The sequence below is a fragment of the Pseudoliparis swirei genome, chromosome 3 (assembly GCF_029220125.1).
Source record: "Pseudoliparis swirei isolate HS2019 ecotype Mariana Trench chromosome 3, NWPU_hadal_v1, whole genome shotgun sequence".
Lineage (NCBI taxonomy): Eukaryota > Metazoa > Chordata > Actinopteri > Perciformes > Liparidae > Pseudoliparis > Pseudoliparis swirei.
In genome coordinates this window covers 9974411-9994028 of record NC_079390.1, presented here as the reverse complement: position 1 = coordinate 9994028, position 19618 = coordinate 9974411, and the positions used below count along the sequence as shown (strand labels likewise).

General features: G+C 42.2%; 2 protein-coding genes and 1 long non-coding RNA gene across 10 annotated transcripts; 1 reads left to right on the top strand and 2 right to left on the bottom strand.

Moving 5' to 3' along the window:
• Window positions 1–197: 197 nt before the first annotated feature.
• amer1 (APC membrane recruitment protein 1) lies at window positions 198–5730 on the bottom strand. The gene is made up of 2 exons (XM_056408072.1): window positions 5326–5730; window positions 198–4411 (listed from the first exon to the last, which is right to left on the bottom strand). Exon 2 carries the CDS (start codon window positions 4320–4322, stop codon window positions 1242–1244), a length of 3081 nt encoding a protein of 1026 aa, XP_056264047.1. The 5' UTR covers window positions 4323–4411; window positions 5326–5730; the 3' UTR covers window positions 198–1241.
• Window positions 5667–9641, top strand: LOC130189328 (uncharacterized). 3 transcript variants are annotated; one of them, XR_008830762.1, is made up of 5 exons: window positions 5667–5751; window positions 6941–7039; window positions 7519–7552; window positions 9125–9298; window positions 9555–9641. It is a non-coding gene; the product is annotated as an uncharacterized LOC130189328 (long non-coding RNA). The 3 variants fall into 3 exon arrangements; XR_008830758.1 differs by lacking the exon at window positions 9555–9641 and having other exon boundaries at window positions 9125–9530; XR_008830763.1 differs by lacking the exons at window positions 7519–7552; window positions 9555–9641 and having other exon boundaries at window positions 9125–9530.
• Window positions 6040–18047, bottom strand: gab3 (GRB2 associated binding protein 3). Of its 6 annotated transcripts, none has more exons than XR_008830753.1 (11): window positions 15896–16188; window positions 13195–13495; window positions 11040–11196; window positions 10478–10938; window positions 10261–10310; window positions 9545–9788; window positions 9122–9212; window positions 8773–8857; window positions 7740–7859; window positions 6769–7009; window positions 6040–6312 (listed from the first exon to the last, which is right to left on the bottom strand). XR_008830753.1 is itself a non-coding variant. In XM_056408089.1 (11 exons), the coding sequence occupies exons 2-11, from the start codon at window positions 16052–16054 to the stop codon at window positions 6890–6892; spliced, it is 1788 nt and encodes a 595-aa protein (XP_056264064.1). In that variant the 5' UTR covers window positions 16055–16120; window positions 18017–18047; the 3' UTR covers window positions 6040–6889. The 6 variants fall into 6 exon arrangements, 4 of the variants coding, with proteins under 4 accessions (XP_056264064.1, XP_056264071.1, XP_056264058.1 ...); XM_056408089.1 differs by adding an exon at window positions 18017–18047 and having other exon boundaries at window positions 6040–7009; window positions 15896–16120; XM_056408096.1 differs by adding an exon at window positions 18017–18033 and having other exon boundaries at window positions 6040–7009; window positions 15896–16085.
• Between the last annotated feature and the right edge of the window lie 1571 nt (window positions 18048–19618).

Genomic DNA, 19618 nt, shown 5'->3' with positions numbered 1-19618 from the left:
CAGCTTCACATTAACTCTTAGCCAAGACACATCCTGGATTTGAATCAGACACTACACTGTCTCCTCAGGTGTTCAGTTGAAATGTAATTGCTCATAAGTCAGTGTGAACATGTGGAAGCACGACAAGGGCGTAGCTGCCTCGGCTCCCCCATGAGCCTGAATATTGAACAAGTGAGAGAAAATGGATAAAAAGAAAATTGAAAAAAAAGTTGTTTATTCTTTTATAAGGCAGTGACAAAATAGTAACAGATTTTCAAAAGGAATCTTCCCTAACGTAACATGGGTGTAACTTAATAGAAAACCAATATTGCCTATTTGTAACAACCATTCTGAATACAATGTTAAGAGTGTACAAATAGCTGAGAATATAAATACAAATTCTATGACATTTCTTCAGTATTACACTATAAAAAAACATCATCTGACAGTTTAACCTCTGATCAAAACATTCAATGCACACACAAAATGATACAAGGTGAAAACACTAGTTTATCTTTTGACATACAATATTTTTTAAAACAAAAAAGTCCAATGTACATTTCCACCAGCGTACAGTAATGTAATAACGGAGTAAATCTTTTCAGTAAGAATTTTAAATTCACAGGTGGTGAAGCTATTGGGAGGAAAATAAATTATAAAACAACCACATTAAGGCTGATTTGGTTTGTCAGGCCTTCAAACTATCCTGAAAAGAGGTACCTCAAGAAAACTGCTAAACATAGTATATCTGAGCATCATGACAGGCCTACATAAACCTGACTGGAATAAAGAGAGGCGTTGGAGAAAAAAAGAAGAAGTCGTAAACGCAAACATAAGCCGGCACTCAAAGCATAAGCACACGGGTTTTTCGGGCCAGTTGGCAAAGCAAGCAAGACCTGGCTGGCCCCGTTTGGCTGTGCTATGGAAACAGGGCTAATGAAGAGCCATTAAATAAAGCGTGGCACTACTATCGAGACCTGAACACTGAGGCTATGTGTGAGTATAAACATTTTAGTCAAACCAAGTAGCTTAATGAGATGATTCTGTGACCACTTTGTGAAACGAGCTGCTGTTACTGTGGAAAAGCAGACCTCCCAGTGAGAGCGCTCCCCACGTGGAAGAATAGTTTCACGTCTTTTACGATGTACGGCAACTTCTCAAACGAATCTGTCGTACAGGTAAAAACTAACGGTTACTCCTTTAGATGCCACATTAAAGCACTCGATAGCACATAGGAGTGTGATTTCAATGCCGGGAGCTTATTAATTGAAGGTTGCCTCTGGGAGTTTGTTGCAGGCAACATCCAGGGGTGTCATTTCGCTTTTGGACACACCTGCATTCAGAGGACTCGCGGTACGAGATATCCCTTCCCTGCTTTTACCACGCGGATTATAGGACTGCAAATTAGTGGCAGCGTTACAATAAACATCCGCCTCGTCGACATTATCAGAGTCATCGTCCGTCACTCCCGTGTAAACAAAGGTGCTGTGAGAAGGTCCACAAGAATCCGACTGCGAAGGAAGGCGACGCTGCCGAGTGCACGGCTCTGTATTCTGCGAAATCAAATCACAGGACACCCTGTCCGACGGCGTCGAGCACAATTGCGTTTTACTGTTGGCGCAGTCGCTGCTCGATACGTCCGAAAATATTTTGTGCTTAACTTGAGGTTGACTGAGACTCGGACCTTTTTCGTTGAATTTCCCATCCGTCAGGGGAAGGCTTGAAGCCATTTCTGACCTCGTTTGCCATGAAAAGGCCATAATGCTGCCGCCGTCTCTGACGTCGGACGCAGCAGACACGAGAACATTCTTTTTGTAATACGGCGAGGAATCTCTTTCAGAGTCTCTTTCGGTTTGAGGACGAGAAACTCGGTTCTCTCTGTATCCGTCAGGCGTCTTCAACTCGAGGCGTTCAGTGTCCAGAGACCTCCTCCTCCTGTCTAGAGACAACGGATTAGACATGGACTGACTGACTCGCGGCAGGCCGAGGTGCCGTGGTAGACTAGCGATGGCCCATGTATTACTGACCAGGTTCTGTTCATACAGGTCTAACATCTGATAGTCGCAATCGGCAAACGCATCTTTTTGTAGGTAGCTCTCTTCGAATTCCTGATAGGGCGACGAGATGTCCTCCTCCAGCTCCATGTGAATCTGCTCATCGTATTCTCCCTCGTTATGCATATCCACGACATCGAACGTCACGATGGTCGGTAAAGCCTGCATGTTTGGAGTGAAGGCGGAGTTTGTCTCCAAGTCATCCTCGATGTTGTCCGAGCTGCTCCTCATCCGAGCATGTTTTGTGTAGTCCACCAGGGCTTGAGAGAAACAGACCGTTTGCCTGTCGTCTTTGTCGTTGCTTTCATCCAGAGACGGAGAACTGATGCTCTTGTACGGTAAAGCCACAGGCTTGTTTTCCTCCAGATGTTGCTCTTTGGGTTCGCAAAACGTTTCAAAATCGGGATCAGACGTGCTTCCAAATGATACACTGCTGTGCCGTTTCTCACAATCGGCATTTACGGCGTTGGTCCGTTTTTCAGTGGAAGCGGACGTATTTCCCTTTTCAGCAGAAACATCTGGCTCCATTGTATTCCCGTTGACTGGGGCTTGTGGTTTTGAACTCAAGTTACAGTTCTTCATCGTGCCGGTTTCCTGCCGACCAACCGTATTTTGTGCCACCTCCGAGGATTTACTGCACATGCTCGGCCTCTCGAAAAAGTCGTGCACCTCGTACATTTCAGCCCGGATTTGTAATCGATTCATCTCTGGAACAAAGGCAGAATCTGTCACACCCACCGGCTCACTTAAATACTCGCACTGTTTGGAACTGGGCAGTTTGGATTTGTTCTCATAATGTGGACTGATGAGACTCTCATCGGGTGCAAAGAGTTCATAGAGGGCATCCCCGCTGTAACTGTCCCTGGGTAACCTCTCTGCCTTCAGTCGGTCAATTTTCTCTTGTCCGTCCTCGGGCCCCGGTGTCGTTGAGTCGTAGTAGCCTTCATCACTATTTGGAACCGATTCTTGATGCTCGCTTTGAGGCGTCAACGCGTCAGCAATGGAGGAAGCGTCCATGCCACTGGCTTGCTGGGCACTGTTACTGTTCAGCAAGTCCATGTTGTGAGAACTCGTCGTCAGGTCAGGAGTCAAATCTGTGAGTTCCTGGTTGCAGGTGTAGCACATTTCCTCGGACTCATTGTTACTCCAGAAATCCTGAAGACACTCCTCATCTATGTCTTGGGGGGAGGCCATTTCCTCACCGCCACCCTGGTAAGTGAGATAACAAGAGGCCCTTTTTCCTCCACTTCTGCTCCGTTCTCCAGAAATGGTGCTCTCCGTCATGCTGTCGTCTTCTTGATCCGCAATAATGTCCCCACAGCCAGTGAGTGAGTCGAAGCTCTTTAGTGATGCAACGTCCCCATAAATCAGGTCCAGCTGATCCGACGAGCCGGCGAGCGTTTCCCACTTCAACGTGGGCTCAGACATCGTCTGGAGTTTAAGACGAGGCTCGCCGTATCCTCTCGAACTCTCCTCCAATTCACTGGGAACTACAGTCTTCAAATTCACTTCCTCCAGTTCCTCATCACACATCTCGCCAGTGAGCTCGGACTTCGGGCTGCCGAGCTCCACGCTCTTCTCCGACGGCATCTCATCGGCATCGATACGTTCAGGACCAATGGAAACATCACATGTGACATCCGTAAAGTCAGGCACATCAGGTTCAGATCCCAGGCACTCTGTGACATACTGGTTGGTGTTGTTCTGGACAACAGGCACCTCAATCTTGCAGCGAGGAGAGGACACTGCAATCATTTCAGTTTTATCCAAGCCAACATTTTTGTGGTTTCTGTGATACCTAAAACTTTGAAAAAGGCTCCTCAAACCCCTTTTTGGCCGGTTAAGAGTCATTGATTTCTGTTCAGCAGTGGATTGACTACATTCATTGGGACAGCTGCTGTGGAGCTCTCCAGCTGAGTCCCTCTGGCCAAGGCACTCACAATCAGTAGCTGAGGTGCACGGACTGCTCAGATTGTCATCATGACGAACCTTACTCAGCCCATCGTGTGTTCTGCTTTTGCCGATTCCTTTCTTTGAAGACCACTTGATCTGATTTTTACTCCTTCCTCCAAAGAAACTGGGTAAAATACAGATGCTTTTGCGTACTCCAAAAAAAGTCAGAGCAGTCCTCCTAAATTTTCCAGATTTCTGGGATTTCACCTTCGCATTCATCACATCCGGCTGTGGCTCTACCGTGATGTCATCGGGGCCACATCGGGAAAGCTGTGCAGAGGCCGAGGCCAAATCCATGGTGCTGCTCGTCAGCTCGTCTCCCTTCCGAGAAGCCATGGCTTCCACGTTTACAAAAGCAGTCCAACGGAAGGCATAGCAGCGGATAGGATCGCTGTCGTGAATTTGTCCTCCATCTGGCACGAACCCTATAGCGAGAAAGTGGAGACCAAAATCAACGATTCATTTACCATTTGTCATATTGATGTGTAGGATTCCTATCGCAGACTTTAAACAATAATTCCATGAGGAAGTTGGATTTTCTAGTTGTCACTTGTGTCCTCCGTATCACTTTTGACCTTTGCCATCGGTTAGTGGATTACATTCAGAGCCCTTTACTACATTAACCTTGTTTTGTTTTTTTACCTGACATCTTTATCGAGATTGAGTAAATATTAACTTGCAAGATATTTTAAGGAAAGCTATCCACATGAATGTAAAATATTATTGTGGTGCCACTTTGGCTTGTAATGCGTTTAATAAGTAAACCTCTATAATCAATTTAAAGCCAATGGGACTGAGCAATATAGTGCATTAGTTACATGTGTGTCCCCCCACACACACATGTACTGTTATATATTTTCATCTTTGCATAAACATCTATTCTCGTACAGAATCTATCATCTTTGTAGCAGCTATTTGCACGTTTTGTGTATATTGCTCTAGTATGTTGTGGAGGCCTTTGTGTTGTTTTGTGGAGAATAAAATTAAAATAAACCAATAAATAAAACAAACATACGTGCATGCAAGAGAAAGACACACTAAAGTAAACCTATTTAGGTTTTAGTAACGCAATAAAAGTGAACATTACTTTGATGTGAACACCCACTCGCTGCAGCAACAGGCTATAGACGCAGCGATGCTACAGACGTACAGTCGCTTTACCACACTAAAAACACACGAAATGTACTACAAACCAAAGGCTCGGCGAAGATAACGGTGACGTCAGCTCACGTAAAGTCGGACCTAGCGCTAGTTTTAAGGCGGCTGTTTTCATGTGAGACGAAACTAAACGCGACACCCCGACATGCAGCTAACCCGGTGGGGAGGTAAACAAACTTACCAGCTAAAGTCACAACATTGCACCGTCGGCTTCGTTGGCTCCCTTCCACCGGAAGACGAAGTTACCGTCCAGTGCGGTGTCTCCTGCTCACGCTCACTTTACCTTTGGGTCACCGTGGTGTCCGTGTGGCGGGCTCAGGCCCCCGCAGCAGCTTTCCCCACGGACGGGTTCGTTTGTTTCCAGCCCCCGTTAGCTAGCCGAGGTCCCCGCGAACAACGTTAACCGGAGCGGCTGCAGCGTGAGTCCGACAGTCGCTCGCGGCGCTCAACGTTAACGCCGCGAGGACGGCGGGGGTGAAACTACACCGGGGGTCAAATAATGGCTCTAGTTTAGCTTCGCATGCCGATTTGAGTTGAGACGCTCGCAGGAACCCTCTGCGTCTGAGGTTTACATGCCGGATGATGACTTCCTGTCCCGACTTCTCAGGTAAATCACCCAAATCTCCCTTCGTGGCCGTCTCTCTGGCGCATGCTAGTGACGCATCATGTGCAGACCCTATATGTGTGTGTTTTATAATATAATAACAATATGAATGACATTATCATTAATGATGATAATAATAACAATAAATACTTAATCAGATTTTTAAAATAACATATGTGCATGTTAAATAAAATGTGACCCCACTATTATTTCTAATAATGAGTTCTTATAATATATGTTTGTCCTTTCTGAAATGTTGATTGGTGTCTCATCTATGAGGTAAGTGCTACGCGTCTTAACTGAGTTGATATTATTATTTAGAAAACATATAAACTTTATTTATACTTACAACAGCGCATAGACATTAGAAAATGCCTGGGGAAGACATGACAAAAAAGACATTATATAATTAAAATAAATAACCAAAACACAATACATTAATAATGTCTTAGAAAAACGTTGACATTGTTCACGACAAACGATAATGATGGTTTGCCTACATTCAATTTTTAATGATGGATGTGATATTTAGCTTCGCAGCGCAAACCAGCGTTTCCTCCACGCCTGCAGGAGAAAGAGTGCAAACGGTTCATCTCTCATCCCTCTCAAAATCAGTAGAACCAAAGATAACATTTTCAAGCCTCAAGAAGGTTTGTTGGTATGTCCAGGAAACAATGTCTATGACTTTTATCCAACAGCTCTTGGAGTAATCACAGCACCAAAACAAGTGAAACACATTGTCAATATGGGTCACAGGAGGAGCAGAAAGCTTCAAAACATGTCATCAATAAAATATTTGTCTTAATTACATTTACATATTTACATTTACAGCAAGTGTTTATTTAAAGTGAAGAAAATGTATGCCCTTTTCAAAATGTGATATTAGGTAATGAATGCTACAGTAAGAATAGTTACAGTGCAAAATCTGGTATTATTTACAATATTGATCTACTGAGAGAAAATGTTTTTTTCAGTGCAATTGTGTGTTTTCACCCCATATACAAGCATCAAACTGCTTACCAACTCTTGTACTTTTATTTCAAAGTGCGTTTCAATTAGTTTTCCGGTCCTCCTCGCTGGTGTTATTGTTGGTCTCATTTAAACCAAGTGTTCCTGATTTATTTCCAGCATGTATGTTCCGTTATGTTTTTGACTGCCGGACATCTGTCCACTCCATCTTTGTGCTTTGCAGCGCCTGAGTCTTCTTCTCGTCCACCTGCACGTAATCTACTCTGTGCTCATCGGACAGAAAGGGCTTCTGCTGGACAAAGAGAGGGAGAGATGAGGAGACGTGAGCACGAGTCCAGACTGAACATGGTTCTGCTTCACACGTACAAGCAGACAACCATGATGCACTAAATGTATTTAAATGATATGCTAACGTGTACCCTAGAACTCTTGATGTACAAATCTTGTGGGTCATATATTACATTTTGGCATCTCAAGTGATGTTGTGCAACATGCAATTCTTCATTACCATGATAATAGCAGTAAATGGTGTAAAGATATCACAATAACCCAGACTTAAAATAAGCTTACAGACAAGTTGTTGCTGGTTCTTTTGACCCTTTAGAGTGAGCACTAAGTATTACATTTACTAATAATACAGGTCAGTGGAGCTAATAGGAGGTAGTGACTGAAATGTTACACCCCTGCAGAGTGTGGGCTGGCGGAGCTGAAGTTCCTTTTACAATGTCAAAGATCATTCATGTGTGGTGTTAGCTCTTCCCTCTCCACTTCAGACACTTCATGAATGCATCTGTTTTTCAGAATGCCTCAGCAACACCAAATTATGTGGTAAAAGGTTAGTAACATCAAGTCTTATTGTGAGTCTCAGTCCAGTTACGAAGAGTCAAGAAGTCTGTTACTGTCGACAGAGGCTACAGTTGCACAATGGTGCAAAACACCTGAATCTGTAACTTAAGATGGAAAATGTTGTCTTAATATTAGCAATCCAGTTAATTTCTGTCATCTATCTGACCAGAACATACCTTCTGTACAGGAGAGGGGGATGCAGAATTGAAATCCAGTGACAAATAGTCAAGGTTTGAGCTTCTCAGCCAAGGCTGAGCCGCTCCATCAAAGGGGAGACAGAAATGTTGCCTGGACTCCTGTCAGAGAGAAAGGATTAAATAAAGACATTACTGAATCAGGTTAAAAGATCAGAGAGATGTTCATATGTGCTGCATTGTCAACAATTAGATTTATTTTTTAAAAGATGGCCTTAGACTGATTCAATTTAGGGAAACCATGTGTGCCCATAGTGCATCCACTTGCAGTCTGTCAGTATATTTGAGAAATGTGCTTTATTCATGACTCTTGTCGGACTGTATTCAAGGAAGAATCTATTTTAAAATGCACCATTTCCAGGAGCAGCCTTGTGTAACATCACACTGTCAAATGCTCTCTCCCTAGAAGGTCCCCAGTGCGATTCCAGTTTGCTGAGCAGAACATTTTAGAAACACAGTCACTTTCCACACCCACATTGTTGGTTGTGTGGAGATTTAAGCACATTTTACCACTCATGAATGGCCCTATAATTATAAGACTAGTAGTAGAGTGACGTTTAGAATTACCGAGAAATAAATGTTGGCTATTGACATGAAAGTCAACAGTGAATTAAAGATGTCTTCCCACATGACGGATATTAAAACCCCTTTTTATTTGTTTAGCTGCAATATTATCACAATGTGATCACACATTGATTTACCTTTTTATTACATGTTTACATACAGGGATGAGAAAAGGTGGGCTGGCTGAGAAACACATTAAAAGTGTATTACCATCAGAGCTACTTCCAATAATCAATTATTATCAATAATGTCTTGGGTGTTTAACTAAGGGAAGTTAAATCCATCTTTATGCCATGAATGCAAGATTGGGTCATATTCCTAAATACATTTGTATTGCATTAAATGAAACACAAATGTATGTTAAAGGCTGTGCTGAAAAGAGGAACTTCATTAATCAAGTCAGAGGCATATGCCTTGTTTAAAATGGGTTGCCCCAGCTGTAAATATTTACCATTGCAGTGGAGTTTGTGTCTTCATCTCTTAGATTGTCCCCATTCTCAAGTCTCATTTCAAGGGGCGAACAGTTCACTGAAAAGCTGCAATAACACAATAAATGGGGAGAATTAGCCAGATTAGCAACTAACGACAAATTTCCCCTTGGGGATTAATAAAGTATATATCTATCTATCTATCTAGCTATGAAATATCTTGAAAAAGAAACTGAGAAGCAGGACATTACTGTTCAGCTGGGTCAGCGTAATTAAGTAAAAATTTAATTTAACTCGTCATAATGTAACTGGCAGTACATGACTGTAACCTGCTATTACAATTTAAGGATAAAAATACTTTTTCTCTCTCACCAGGATTCGGTCATTGCTCTGTTCAAGGGAAGATGAGTGGGGCACTCTGTGATTGTAGAGAGGCCTCTCAAGTCAAGAGGTGGAGGTCGAGCTGTGAACCCAGAAAAGGGCAGAGTTACCGGATCGGTTGCAATTCCCGAACATGCCACAGAAAAGGCCGCTTTCAAACCGTGACAGGTGGAAAAATATGTGTATCTGATATCTGCATGACTCCTGTATTGACATTTCACGAGCACATCCACGCAAATGAGGATTCAATTGTCACTATTTCCAATCGCTTAATACATTTGTTCAAGATGAAACATCGATCACATCATCAAATACAGGACCTCCAGCCACGCAGCGGATTAACTGAGTAGAAACAAAAGCTCAGTTTTCCACACAATGTCCAGAAATGTAACATGAACCAATCGGGGCTCTCACCTCTTCTCAGGCGAGGCTTGAGATGCCGGTGAACTGGAGGCGGCGGAACTCCTCCAGGTTGACACGTCAAACCGAGAGTGGTGGAGGACTCAGCGTTGCAGTTTGCATTGGGGAAGCTGTACGCCCTGGGGCTCATGGGGATGTAGCCGTCACATGCAGTGGTGGCAACAGAGGAGGTCGGGGAAGCCATCGGGACATATGACTCATCCTGGTAGCTTTGATCTCGCGTGGCATTTGAACAAGGCTGTTGTAGAACAAAGTTGCGTGAGACCAGACAAGTGGACTATCTTCTCATTTTGTTTCACGTTTGTCGAATCTTTGAGTGATGAAAGTGTCTTTCAAATAATTTTCATGAATTATTTTATTCAAAGAGAAATCAAATTTTTCTCTTTGTGTGCTACAGTTGTACATTTTCTAATAATGCATTTCTTTTTTAAGATCATTAGTGAGTTAGATGAGGATATCGTGACCACGTTCCATGTCTGTCAGGTAAATTTGAAGCTCCTACATGCAGCCAGCTAGTTTAGTTTAGCTCAATCTTGTTTGGAGACAGCTATTTTAAGCTAAGCTAAGATAGCTGTATCCTGGCCACATCGTGGCGAGAGTGGTATCGATGTTCTCATCTAACTCTGCAAGAAAACAGATAAGCATATTTCCAAAAATATGAAGGTTTTTCTTCATCACATTTTTTCTTCTTCTGCTGTTGATTCTTTTACCAGATTAAGACTCCGCCTCCTGTTGCTCATCGCTCTGCTATCGGCATTTGCTTAAAAAAAAGATGGATGGTTGGAAAATGACATTAGTTAAGATTCTCAGCTCTTACAATCAGCTATTGTCAATGTTAAAATGTATGATTATTATCATATAACACCAGGATTATGATTACTTTTGTCTCGTGCGTACTGCGAGACTGCTTTCCTATTGAGGACGTACCTATTCTGAAATGATCCAGACTTGACAAAGAGGTCCTCCGGGGGAGAAAAGCAGTGTGGTTTGAGAAATGCTGTGCGCTCGTTGCCTTCAGCCTGTGAGCTCCATCATCGGTGAGCTGCTCCGACAGGTAATTCGACTTGGGTGGCAGCGGAGGAGGCGTTTGCCTGTCACACGTTGCCTCGCACGACGCGGAAGAATAAGGTTTGTCAAACTTGAAGACACTTGCGACACCGTGACGTGACGGAGAGGAAGAGGATGACGGCAGAGCCATGGAGATGCACGGAGCGCTGAAAGGGGGGTTAGTCGACCTTCCATGGACGAGAAGAGACGGACTGGGGCTGCCATGGAAGATGGAGGATGAAGAGGAATTGGTGTACAGAGGGGAGGGGACGACGTCCTTGACGGTGTCGTCTGAGGACTTCTGCTCCAGAGAGATCTCAGAGTTTGAAAAGCTGTCATGTCTACATATACGAGGGGGGGAAATGAAAACATTGCATTGGTTAAACATGAACTACAGCCGGTCCTTTCGTCTGGTGTCAAAGGTTGTACTCATCGTACATACCGACTGGTGCTTACACTCCCCGTCTCGCACTGTGAGAGCAAGAGGTAGTCCAGCGGGTGACTGGAATCCGTCTGGCTTGACACAGACACTCGGTCCGAGCTGTCGGGAGACGGATGTATTGATGTGGGGGTGTGAGGAAAGCCTTCTTCTGAGCTCTCTGTTGACAACAAGCAGAGCAGAGAGCGTGGAGTTTACTGAAAACGTTCGGAAGGAGTGATTGTGAAAACTGCCATCCTGCTGACACACAGGGCGGGACAAAGGGGGCAAACTATAAGCCAACGCACAAGCAGGTGTCTCCATTACCTGCACTCGTATTTACATTATAACTTGAATGGAGCAGGTGAATTTAAAAAGAGGAATGGTATTTTTTTTGTTGCAAGGCACCTTGAAAGTAGAGCACCGCTGCCTCTTTTGTTTATATATACTCTCCAATCTTTTTGTCAGATTGGCTCTCGTTCAGAAATGTGTTTCATTCCATTTCACTCAAGGCCACAGAGTCAAGGCTCTCCCTGTAAAACCACGTGGGGAGGGGCAGGGGGGGGGGGAAATCACAAAGTCTTGCATGTTCTCATAAAACATGTGCTCCCCTTAATAGAGGTTTGTGTTCTTGTGTGGGTGCAGAACAACTTTTTATACTCTTCTGCAAATGTTATGAGGCGCTACGGCACAGGAGCCTCTTGAGATGCAGACGGTCCTGCTCTCTGGAAGTCCTTTAGAGCACCGTGACATGAGCGGCAATGTGTGTGAGAGCATTTCGGTGTGTGGAGTCTCTCTTTGCATTGTACTCGACTACTTTGTATGTGCTTTTCTGAGAACATACGAGATTTACGTTAACGTGCAGGGCAGCATATCAGCAACATTGCGCTATCTCCCTCACACAGAGGACGGTGTTCTAACAGACAAGTTGCGACGTTTCCTCACAAAACATCAGAGTAGAGCAAAGGTCACAGCAGCATCTCTCTGACAATAGATGTATGGAAGTAGAAGAAGAAGTTTAAATATAAAAACAAGGGTCAACACAATAAGAATACAGTGTTCACGGGTCAATTAAAGGCATTGAAAGTGATAGAAAGACGATATTAAGCTTGATAGAGGAAAAGTATACAGAGATCTTATTATTCATCTGTTAATTCGAATGTGACCTCAGCTCCCATCTGCTGTTATCTCCTCTCATACAGCAGCAACATTAGGCTACGGGACAGGCAAGTAGCAACGACAACATTTTGGACAGCTGGAATCATTAAACCATGCACTTTGCTTGACCCGAGCACTCATCGAAAATAAAACTCCATTCCAGAGCAGTTGTGTGAAAAAATGTCATTAAATATATTTTTTAGATTTCTAATGGTAACATCTACTTGTTGGTGTTGCTGATGCTGTCGAAAGAAGACCGAGTGTGATTAGCATATAACGGTTTTAACCACGATGAGATGACGTGATATGGTGTGTGGTTTAGGAGCTCACTTACAGGAACATATATGTGAAAAGGCCACAGCTCTGGATCAAGCACACGGTAGTCAAACAGACTTTTCAGCCGATGAAAATGTTTTTGAAGTTTGCCACTCCATCCAGAAAGATCGCTCAGGTTGGCGGAAAATTAATTATTCAAATCTTGATGTTCTCCTAAAATCTTCCGTCAGGTTTTATAAAAACTGTAAATAAAAGAACGCTTCACGCTCTACCACAGAAACCCAAAATAGTACAAAACAACGTGGAAGTAATACAAATATTTAAGTTTTTGTTGCATCATTTTATAAATGTTCCCTGAAACTGGCCTCTTAAGACTTTAGTACTTTAAGCTTGACAAAGCATGAAAATGCAACCTGTTCGTACGGCATATTTACAAATTCTCATTTAAAGCTCAATTTGGGACGTTTCGCCGAAATAAACAGAAATTTCAGGACTTCGGTAAACCGGGACCTCAAGTTTGAACCCTGACTAGTGTGTGAACCACCGAGCACCAAATAAACAGTTTGTTTTTACTTCTTTCTCAAGTTTTATTTTCAGATCGCCACTTCCTGCTTGGGGTCAAGTGACACCAACATCTTCTGGACCAGCAGGGTGATGAATCTGCTGACTTGCAATCAGTGAATGAGATGCCCTTCTGTTTGACCCCAGTACTTTGTGAGTACTCGTAGTAGTGCTGTTTATTTACCTGCATCCTCCAGGCTCCCAAACTGGCAAATTCGACTGATGCTACTGATCCAGCTGTTCATCTCCTCCTCGGTTTTGGCCACCAGGTAAAAAACCCGAAATGAGGTCTTGACCACAAAGAGGTGCTTCCCATGGAAGTCTCGCTTTATCCTGAGCTGCCCGTTCAGCATTTCGACCTCACACTCTCTCAGGTCGATGGTGCGGATCGGCTTTTTGGAGTTATTACTCTGGTAGTACTCCAGCACATCAGGATTGCCGCTCATGCGACCTCTCCGAAGCACAAACCAGCGTTTCCTCCACACCTGCAGGAGAGAGGGAGCAAACGGTTCATCATGGAGTTTGAACTTTATCCTGACTGTGTATTGTTCACAGTACCGCATCGTTCCTCCACCTCCATTTCATTAGTCACGACCCGTCTCGGGAACAAGATCACATTCCTGCTTCCAACAGCGAACTTTAAACCGCCTTTTGGCTTTTGATTTGGTCAGTAAGCGGAACCACAGCTCAAATTTCCCAGCAGTGCTGAGAAGAGGAAGTTGTATTTAGCAGAAAATGTCTTACACACCGAAAGAGATATTTATACTGGGTCAGTCCTTTTTACTGAGGACTTACTGAGAACCTAACACTGAAACAGGTATTTATCGTTCCTGAAATCTACTTCTAATATGTTAATGTCCGACAGCGTCGCATATGGTGTCATATTTCATATGACAAAACAGCAACAATCAAAACAAATGTTTAGAGTGGGAATGCTGAATGTATATATCTTCCCTCGTGGGTTTTGTGGCGCTGTGCGCTAATTTTGTGGAGTGAACTTGAAACAAAACCTTTTCTTTGTTCTGCATGTGGATAATCCTGCACAAGTCAGTTGGTGAAATGTGTTTGTACCAGGAAATGGTTACACACGGCACACTTACCACCGATAACACTGCCAAGTTTAAGAGGAAACCGTAACTAGAGCGATGGCTATTTCATCCTATAGGTGTTTTGAACGTGGACAAGTTTGAGGTCTCAAAATGTACTTGTTTTGTAAATATAGTGAAAGTAGAGGCCGATACACTATTTGTGTTGTTTTCATTTTCAAGTCGAGACACTTTCTGTTACCAGCAGGCCAAAGCTTATATTTTCTCCCACTGTGCATGTTTACAACAACGACAGCTAGGAAATCTAAAACAACAAGCTGAGGATTATCAAAAGAAAAAGAGATAAAGACTAGTATTTCCCAGAGCTTTCAACCACATCTCATGGTCTTCCTCGGCAGATGAAGTGTGATTAGTTGGCATTATGTGACCTGACAAGGTGGTCAGTGCTGATGGCAACTGAGCAAATGGACATTAACGCTTAAGCGGAGGTTTCATATTCTCAACACTAAAACAGAAGAGGCATTTTTCTTAGCACGCATCAAAATCACAGGTGTTACTAGTAACAATAATGGTGGTTCAGGTCTATTCGAGACTCCCAGCAAGTCATGACAGAGTGACAGGGAGCCAGAACCAACAACACCAGGAGCCTGAAACTGAATCCTGATTTGATTATTTCCACCTGTCGTTTTCCTACTGTGAAGTGTCAAAATGTTTTCAGAGGAAAGGGCCTTTGCATCATTTAGAAGTTTCAAAAACAAAAAAGATATATATATTCTCAGAAGTCTTGAACTTATGGAAACAACAGTACTTAGCATGTGATATATATAATTATTATACATATATATATAAATGGAAATAATATTCACATCTGAGGTTAACAAATCTCTAATTGTATGTTTTAATGCAATATTTTCTCTCAAAATGTTCTTTTTCCTGTGTGACCTTGAGTAATGGACTTTTATTAAAGAAACATCAAGAAATCCCTCTACGTTGTTTTCTTTAAAAGTGAATGCTGCATGCAGATTTTCATAGAGCAGCGTAAAATCGTCCATGATGATGTGACAGCATGTGCTTGACATTTGAATACTGAGCCAGATAGTGGGCTTGCCCTAACAACACATGCATTTACTTTGTTTTCTGCTATCGACAGGATTTGCATAGTGTGCTCACATTATTTTGTAGTGGTTTACTGCTGCAGAACCCCATCATTTCACACCTCCCATCCACCCTTTCCAGCACTGGTGTTGACAAATTGCCCTCCTCCTCTTCTTCCATTGGTACAGAGGAAGTGCAAACAGCCGGCATGAAGCTGGACTATTTCTGCTTGTCACTTACTTGTCTGTCTGACTGACATTACTTCCCGTGTTTCACAATGTACAAACACGCATACACAGAGCTGAGGAGCCAGCCCAGCATTATCACATGACCTCCCCCCCTCCCCAACAACCACAAAACACTGCTGTCTGTGTAAGCAATTACATGCACTTGTTTTAGGGGTCATTTCCATGTTGCCTGAAGAACATCTGCAGTCTGTGACATATATTGTTATTGTTGTTGTAACTATGAAGTGCATACACAAGCCACAACGCAAGGGAAGACGAGGTAGAAGGAGAGGGAAATACAGCTCAGTTTAACAAATGCAGACAAACCGACAGTGTGTTTCCAAATCATCATTCCACACCGTATCACACACACACACACACACTCACACATACACCTACACACACACACACATACAGATACACACACACACACACACGAGACGAGGCTCAGCAGCACAACCTGGCATTCCTACTGCTGGCAGAGGACATAAACAATGCGGTGTGTAGTCCTACTTACAAATCTCTTTAATTTCTTCTCCGGGGGGGATTTGATGAGCCAGCCGGTGCAGACCACATCCCCAGCACTCATCTTGACTGCAGAGCGTGTCGTCCTCTCGGTGGTTGCTGCTGCTGCTGCTGCCGCTGCCGCTGTGAAACTGAGAGAACTGCGAAGCATATCCTGTGTTCTGGTATTCAGCCTAGCCACTCTAAAAGGAGGAAGTCGAAAAATTGATCACACTGACTGAGAAAGAGAGAGAAAGAGGGAGAGAGAGAGACAGACAGAGAGCGAGAGAGAGAGCATTATGTGTGTATTCTCTCATGTGCTCTGGGCAAGTGGATAGAGCTATTGGCTATAATTCTACACATAATGACGTTTGACAGGTTTAAGGATGATAATGTTGTTGAATCCTGAGTCACATGCTGTTTTCATGTTGCTGTTATCATGTTGTTTGCGTGTTTGTTTGCCAGATTAGGTTTCTGAGCTCTACACCGAAACCAGTTGTGGGTTTTAACAATCAACCTGCTGCACCTCTTTGATGCCTATTACTAATGAGGAATGTTAATAAGGGGAATTCTAAGAATAATGGACCGTGTGATTAATGGACCAGATTTAGAAAGTAACTTGATCTCAGGTTGGATTCCCACTTCACTATTCTAAGAAACTTGGTAAGAAAGGCTGTAAAAGCAAACTAAGGTACATATTTAAACTCGTTTGAGGCTCTTTGGCATTTTATTCTGCAAATACTCAATAAAGCCTCTTAAGATACCATAAAACCATACAATTCCTATTTTGCATAGGAGGATGATGAAATCCCAACACATGTCCATTATTCCCCTAAGATGCTGATATAGTAGCTGGTGGCAGGCTATTTATCAGTGGGTCTGTCTCAGTAAAGACACACTCCATTATGGATCATGTTTCTATAACGTCATGCTGAAACAGCTTTGATAGAGTCAAGTATAGTCGGGCTATAATGGTTGTCATTGATTTTTATGGTAATAGCATTAATTGTTTCTGTAGTTTAGCTCCAGTTTACAGGAAATGATTGGCTACTATAACATTGTTTTCTCAGAAAGTTGCTGGGAGATTTTCTTCAAGTTAATTATAGCAAAATGACAACTGACTTCCTGGTGAAATGACTGATAATGCAGCATGTTGCTGGAGAGAGACTGCACTGAACTGAAACTTTACAGTAAACAGTCTATCAGACCACTTTGATTTAGCAGCAGCAGCAGGATGTTTTAGAAATACAGTAAGAGCTGGAAAAGCAATGCATATATATAATCTGTATTAATTGTACATTTACAATAGTATTGTAAAATACTGCAACGGTTAACTTTTTCACCATGTGTTCGACCACCACGAACCTAAAACATCGAAAAAAGTTTAAATTCACCTAGATGCTAAAACTAAATCTAATGTAGATGTTTATTTTGAAACAGTTCACAACATAGTTAGAAGAAAGTGATATTAAACTTTAAAAAGTAATATTAAACTATTGTAATAAAAGTTGTAACAGCGTTGTTTGATTAAAAGCAAATCACATTTTGCACTCTCCCCATAAATATATATATATATCAAGAAAACTTACAGAATATCAAGTTAATTTCATATGAATATATATATATATAATATGAAGAAAACTTGCAAATTATCAAGTTAATTTCATATAAATATATATGTAATTAACTTGATATATATACATATATATATGTGTATGTATATATATACATATATATACACATAGATTATCAAGTTAATTTCATATATATAAATAAATAAATAAAAACACACATATATATATTATATATATATATATGTGTGTATGTATATATACATATATACACACATAGATTATCAAGTTAATTTCATATATATAAATAAATAAATAAAAACACACATACATATTAAATTAACTTGCACGTTCTTGATAGTTTGATGTTGCTGCCCCCGAGTGGCCCAATAATTATTTCAGGTTTTAAATCTGCTGAATTTACAATCTTTTCGGATAATTTACGACATTGGTAGTATGAGCAATGTTTCAACGGAGAAGGTTACATAATATCTATAATATCTGACAGAAGGACATGCAGCCTTACGACTACAACAGAGACGTCTATGTGTCAGCTCACTCACCATGAGGCTCTCCGAGTATAAGGGACACCGTGCCCCCACCCACAGCCGCCACATTTCTTTAGATTGCCCGTAGACACTCAGCAATAACACAACAACAGCTCCTGTGGTGCGCATCAACAGTTCCGTGGTAACGCACTCAACGTGGAAGTGAGAGTCCACACGTCACGACTATGGCCGCGCCCCTGCAGGGCCAACGGCTCTTATGTTTACCTCTCCCATGCGTCTCCCTGACTGTGTGTGTGTGTGTGTGTGTGTGTTGGTGCGTGCAGGTGTGCGTGAATGTGCGTGTGTGCGCGTGCGTGCGCCTCCGCTGCTGGCTCGCGGTCTGTCATCAATTAGCTCAACACCGGTCCCAGTTTGCGCACCTGTCATCAGTTCATCAGCCGTACTTACTTGCAGTACTTATTCAGCGCCGCTTCTTCATACATCCAGTGCCAGCTAGTTCACTGTTTGAGCTACCGTTGTGTAGTTGCGGGTCTTCGCCCGCACCGTCGATCCGGGTCTGCACCCGACCACCCCACCACGGTTTCCCTGGGTTCCTTAAATAAAGCTTCTTACCTTCACCAACTCCTAGGCGGTGTCCCGCGTTTAGTTCCACCTGTGCCACACTGCAAACAAATATCGGTTTGGTAGAGTTTGTTTTCTCCTGCACAACCTTTTTCCACCAAAGCTCCACGTTGGTGAGTTCATCAGAAAACATTCAACGTTTATTGCAGCAAACTAAATGCAACTTTATATATTCATTAAAATATTTTAAAAAACATATACAAATGAACACATTACGACAACAACTGGTATCCCTCAGATATAAACCTGCACTAAAAAGTGAGTCAGACCTGTTGTTGTGGGGTGCTTATTCATATGTGTGGTACTGTATTTATATATTAGGGATTGTTTTGCTATTGGAAACATTGTACATGTTGTTTTTGTATGTATTTTATTTTGACGTAAAATTAACTTTATGGTTTGTCCATTTTAAGCAGATCAGTGTTGTATTCAGTTCCGGCCAGTAGGGGGCAGTAGCAGAGCATTTGAACTCACGGAAGGTCTTATAAAGCTTTTGAGTGTTGACTTCACGGATGGGCGGCGCTTGAGTTTTGTTTTTGTCTTTCTCACTCAAATCAAATAAACTATGACACAAAGTACAACTCTGAATATATTAGGTTACCATGTGTCATATCTTATTAGTTGCCACCAATGTAACCAAGTACACACTATGAATAAGTTTACTTGTTATACTATAAACATAACTGCTCTGAAAATACTCACATGGATACGTTTTTAATACTTGCTGCTTTAATATCAGGAAAGGATCTGAATACTTCTTAAACAAATAACTGTCACCCACATTTGCATCTAGACATATATTTATTATAATCATAGTATTCATCATTCAACTACAATGGATACTGAACACTAAATGAATCAGTAGTTAACAGTTAGAGGAAATTGTATCAAACTGTAAAAATACAATACAAATCATTGCATTAAAAGCTGTGTAGTTAAAAGCAATTTACAGTCGGTCCTTCAGTTTGCTCTTGTTACTCTGAGCTTTTGTTAAACATCAATATACCGTATGACCTTTACGATATGCAAGTTTTG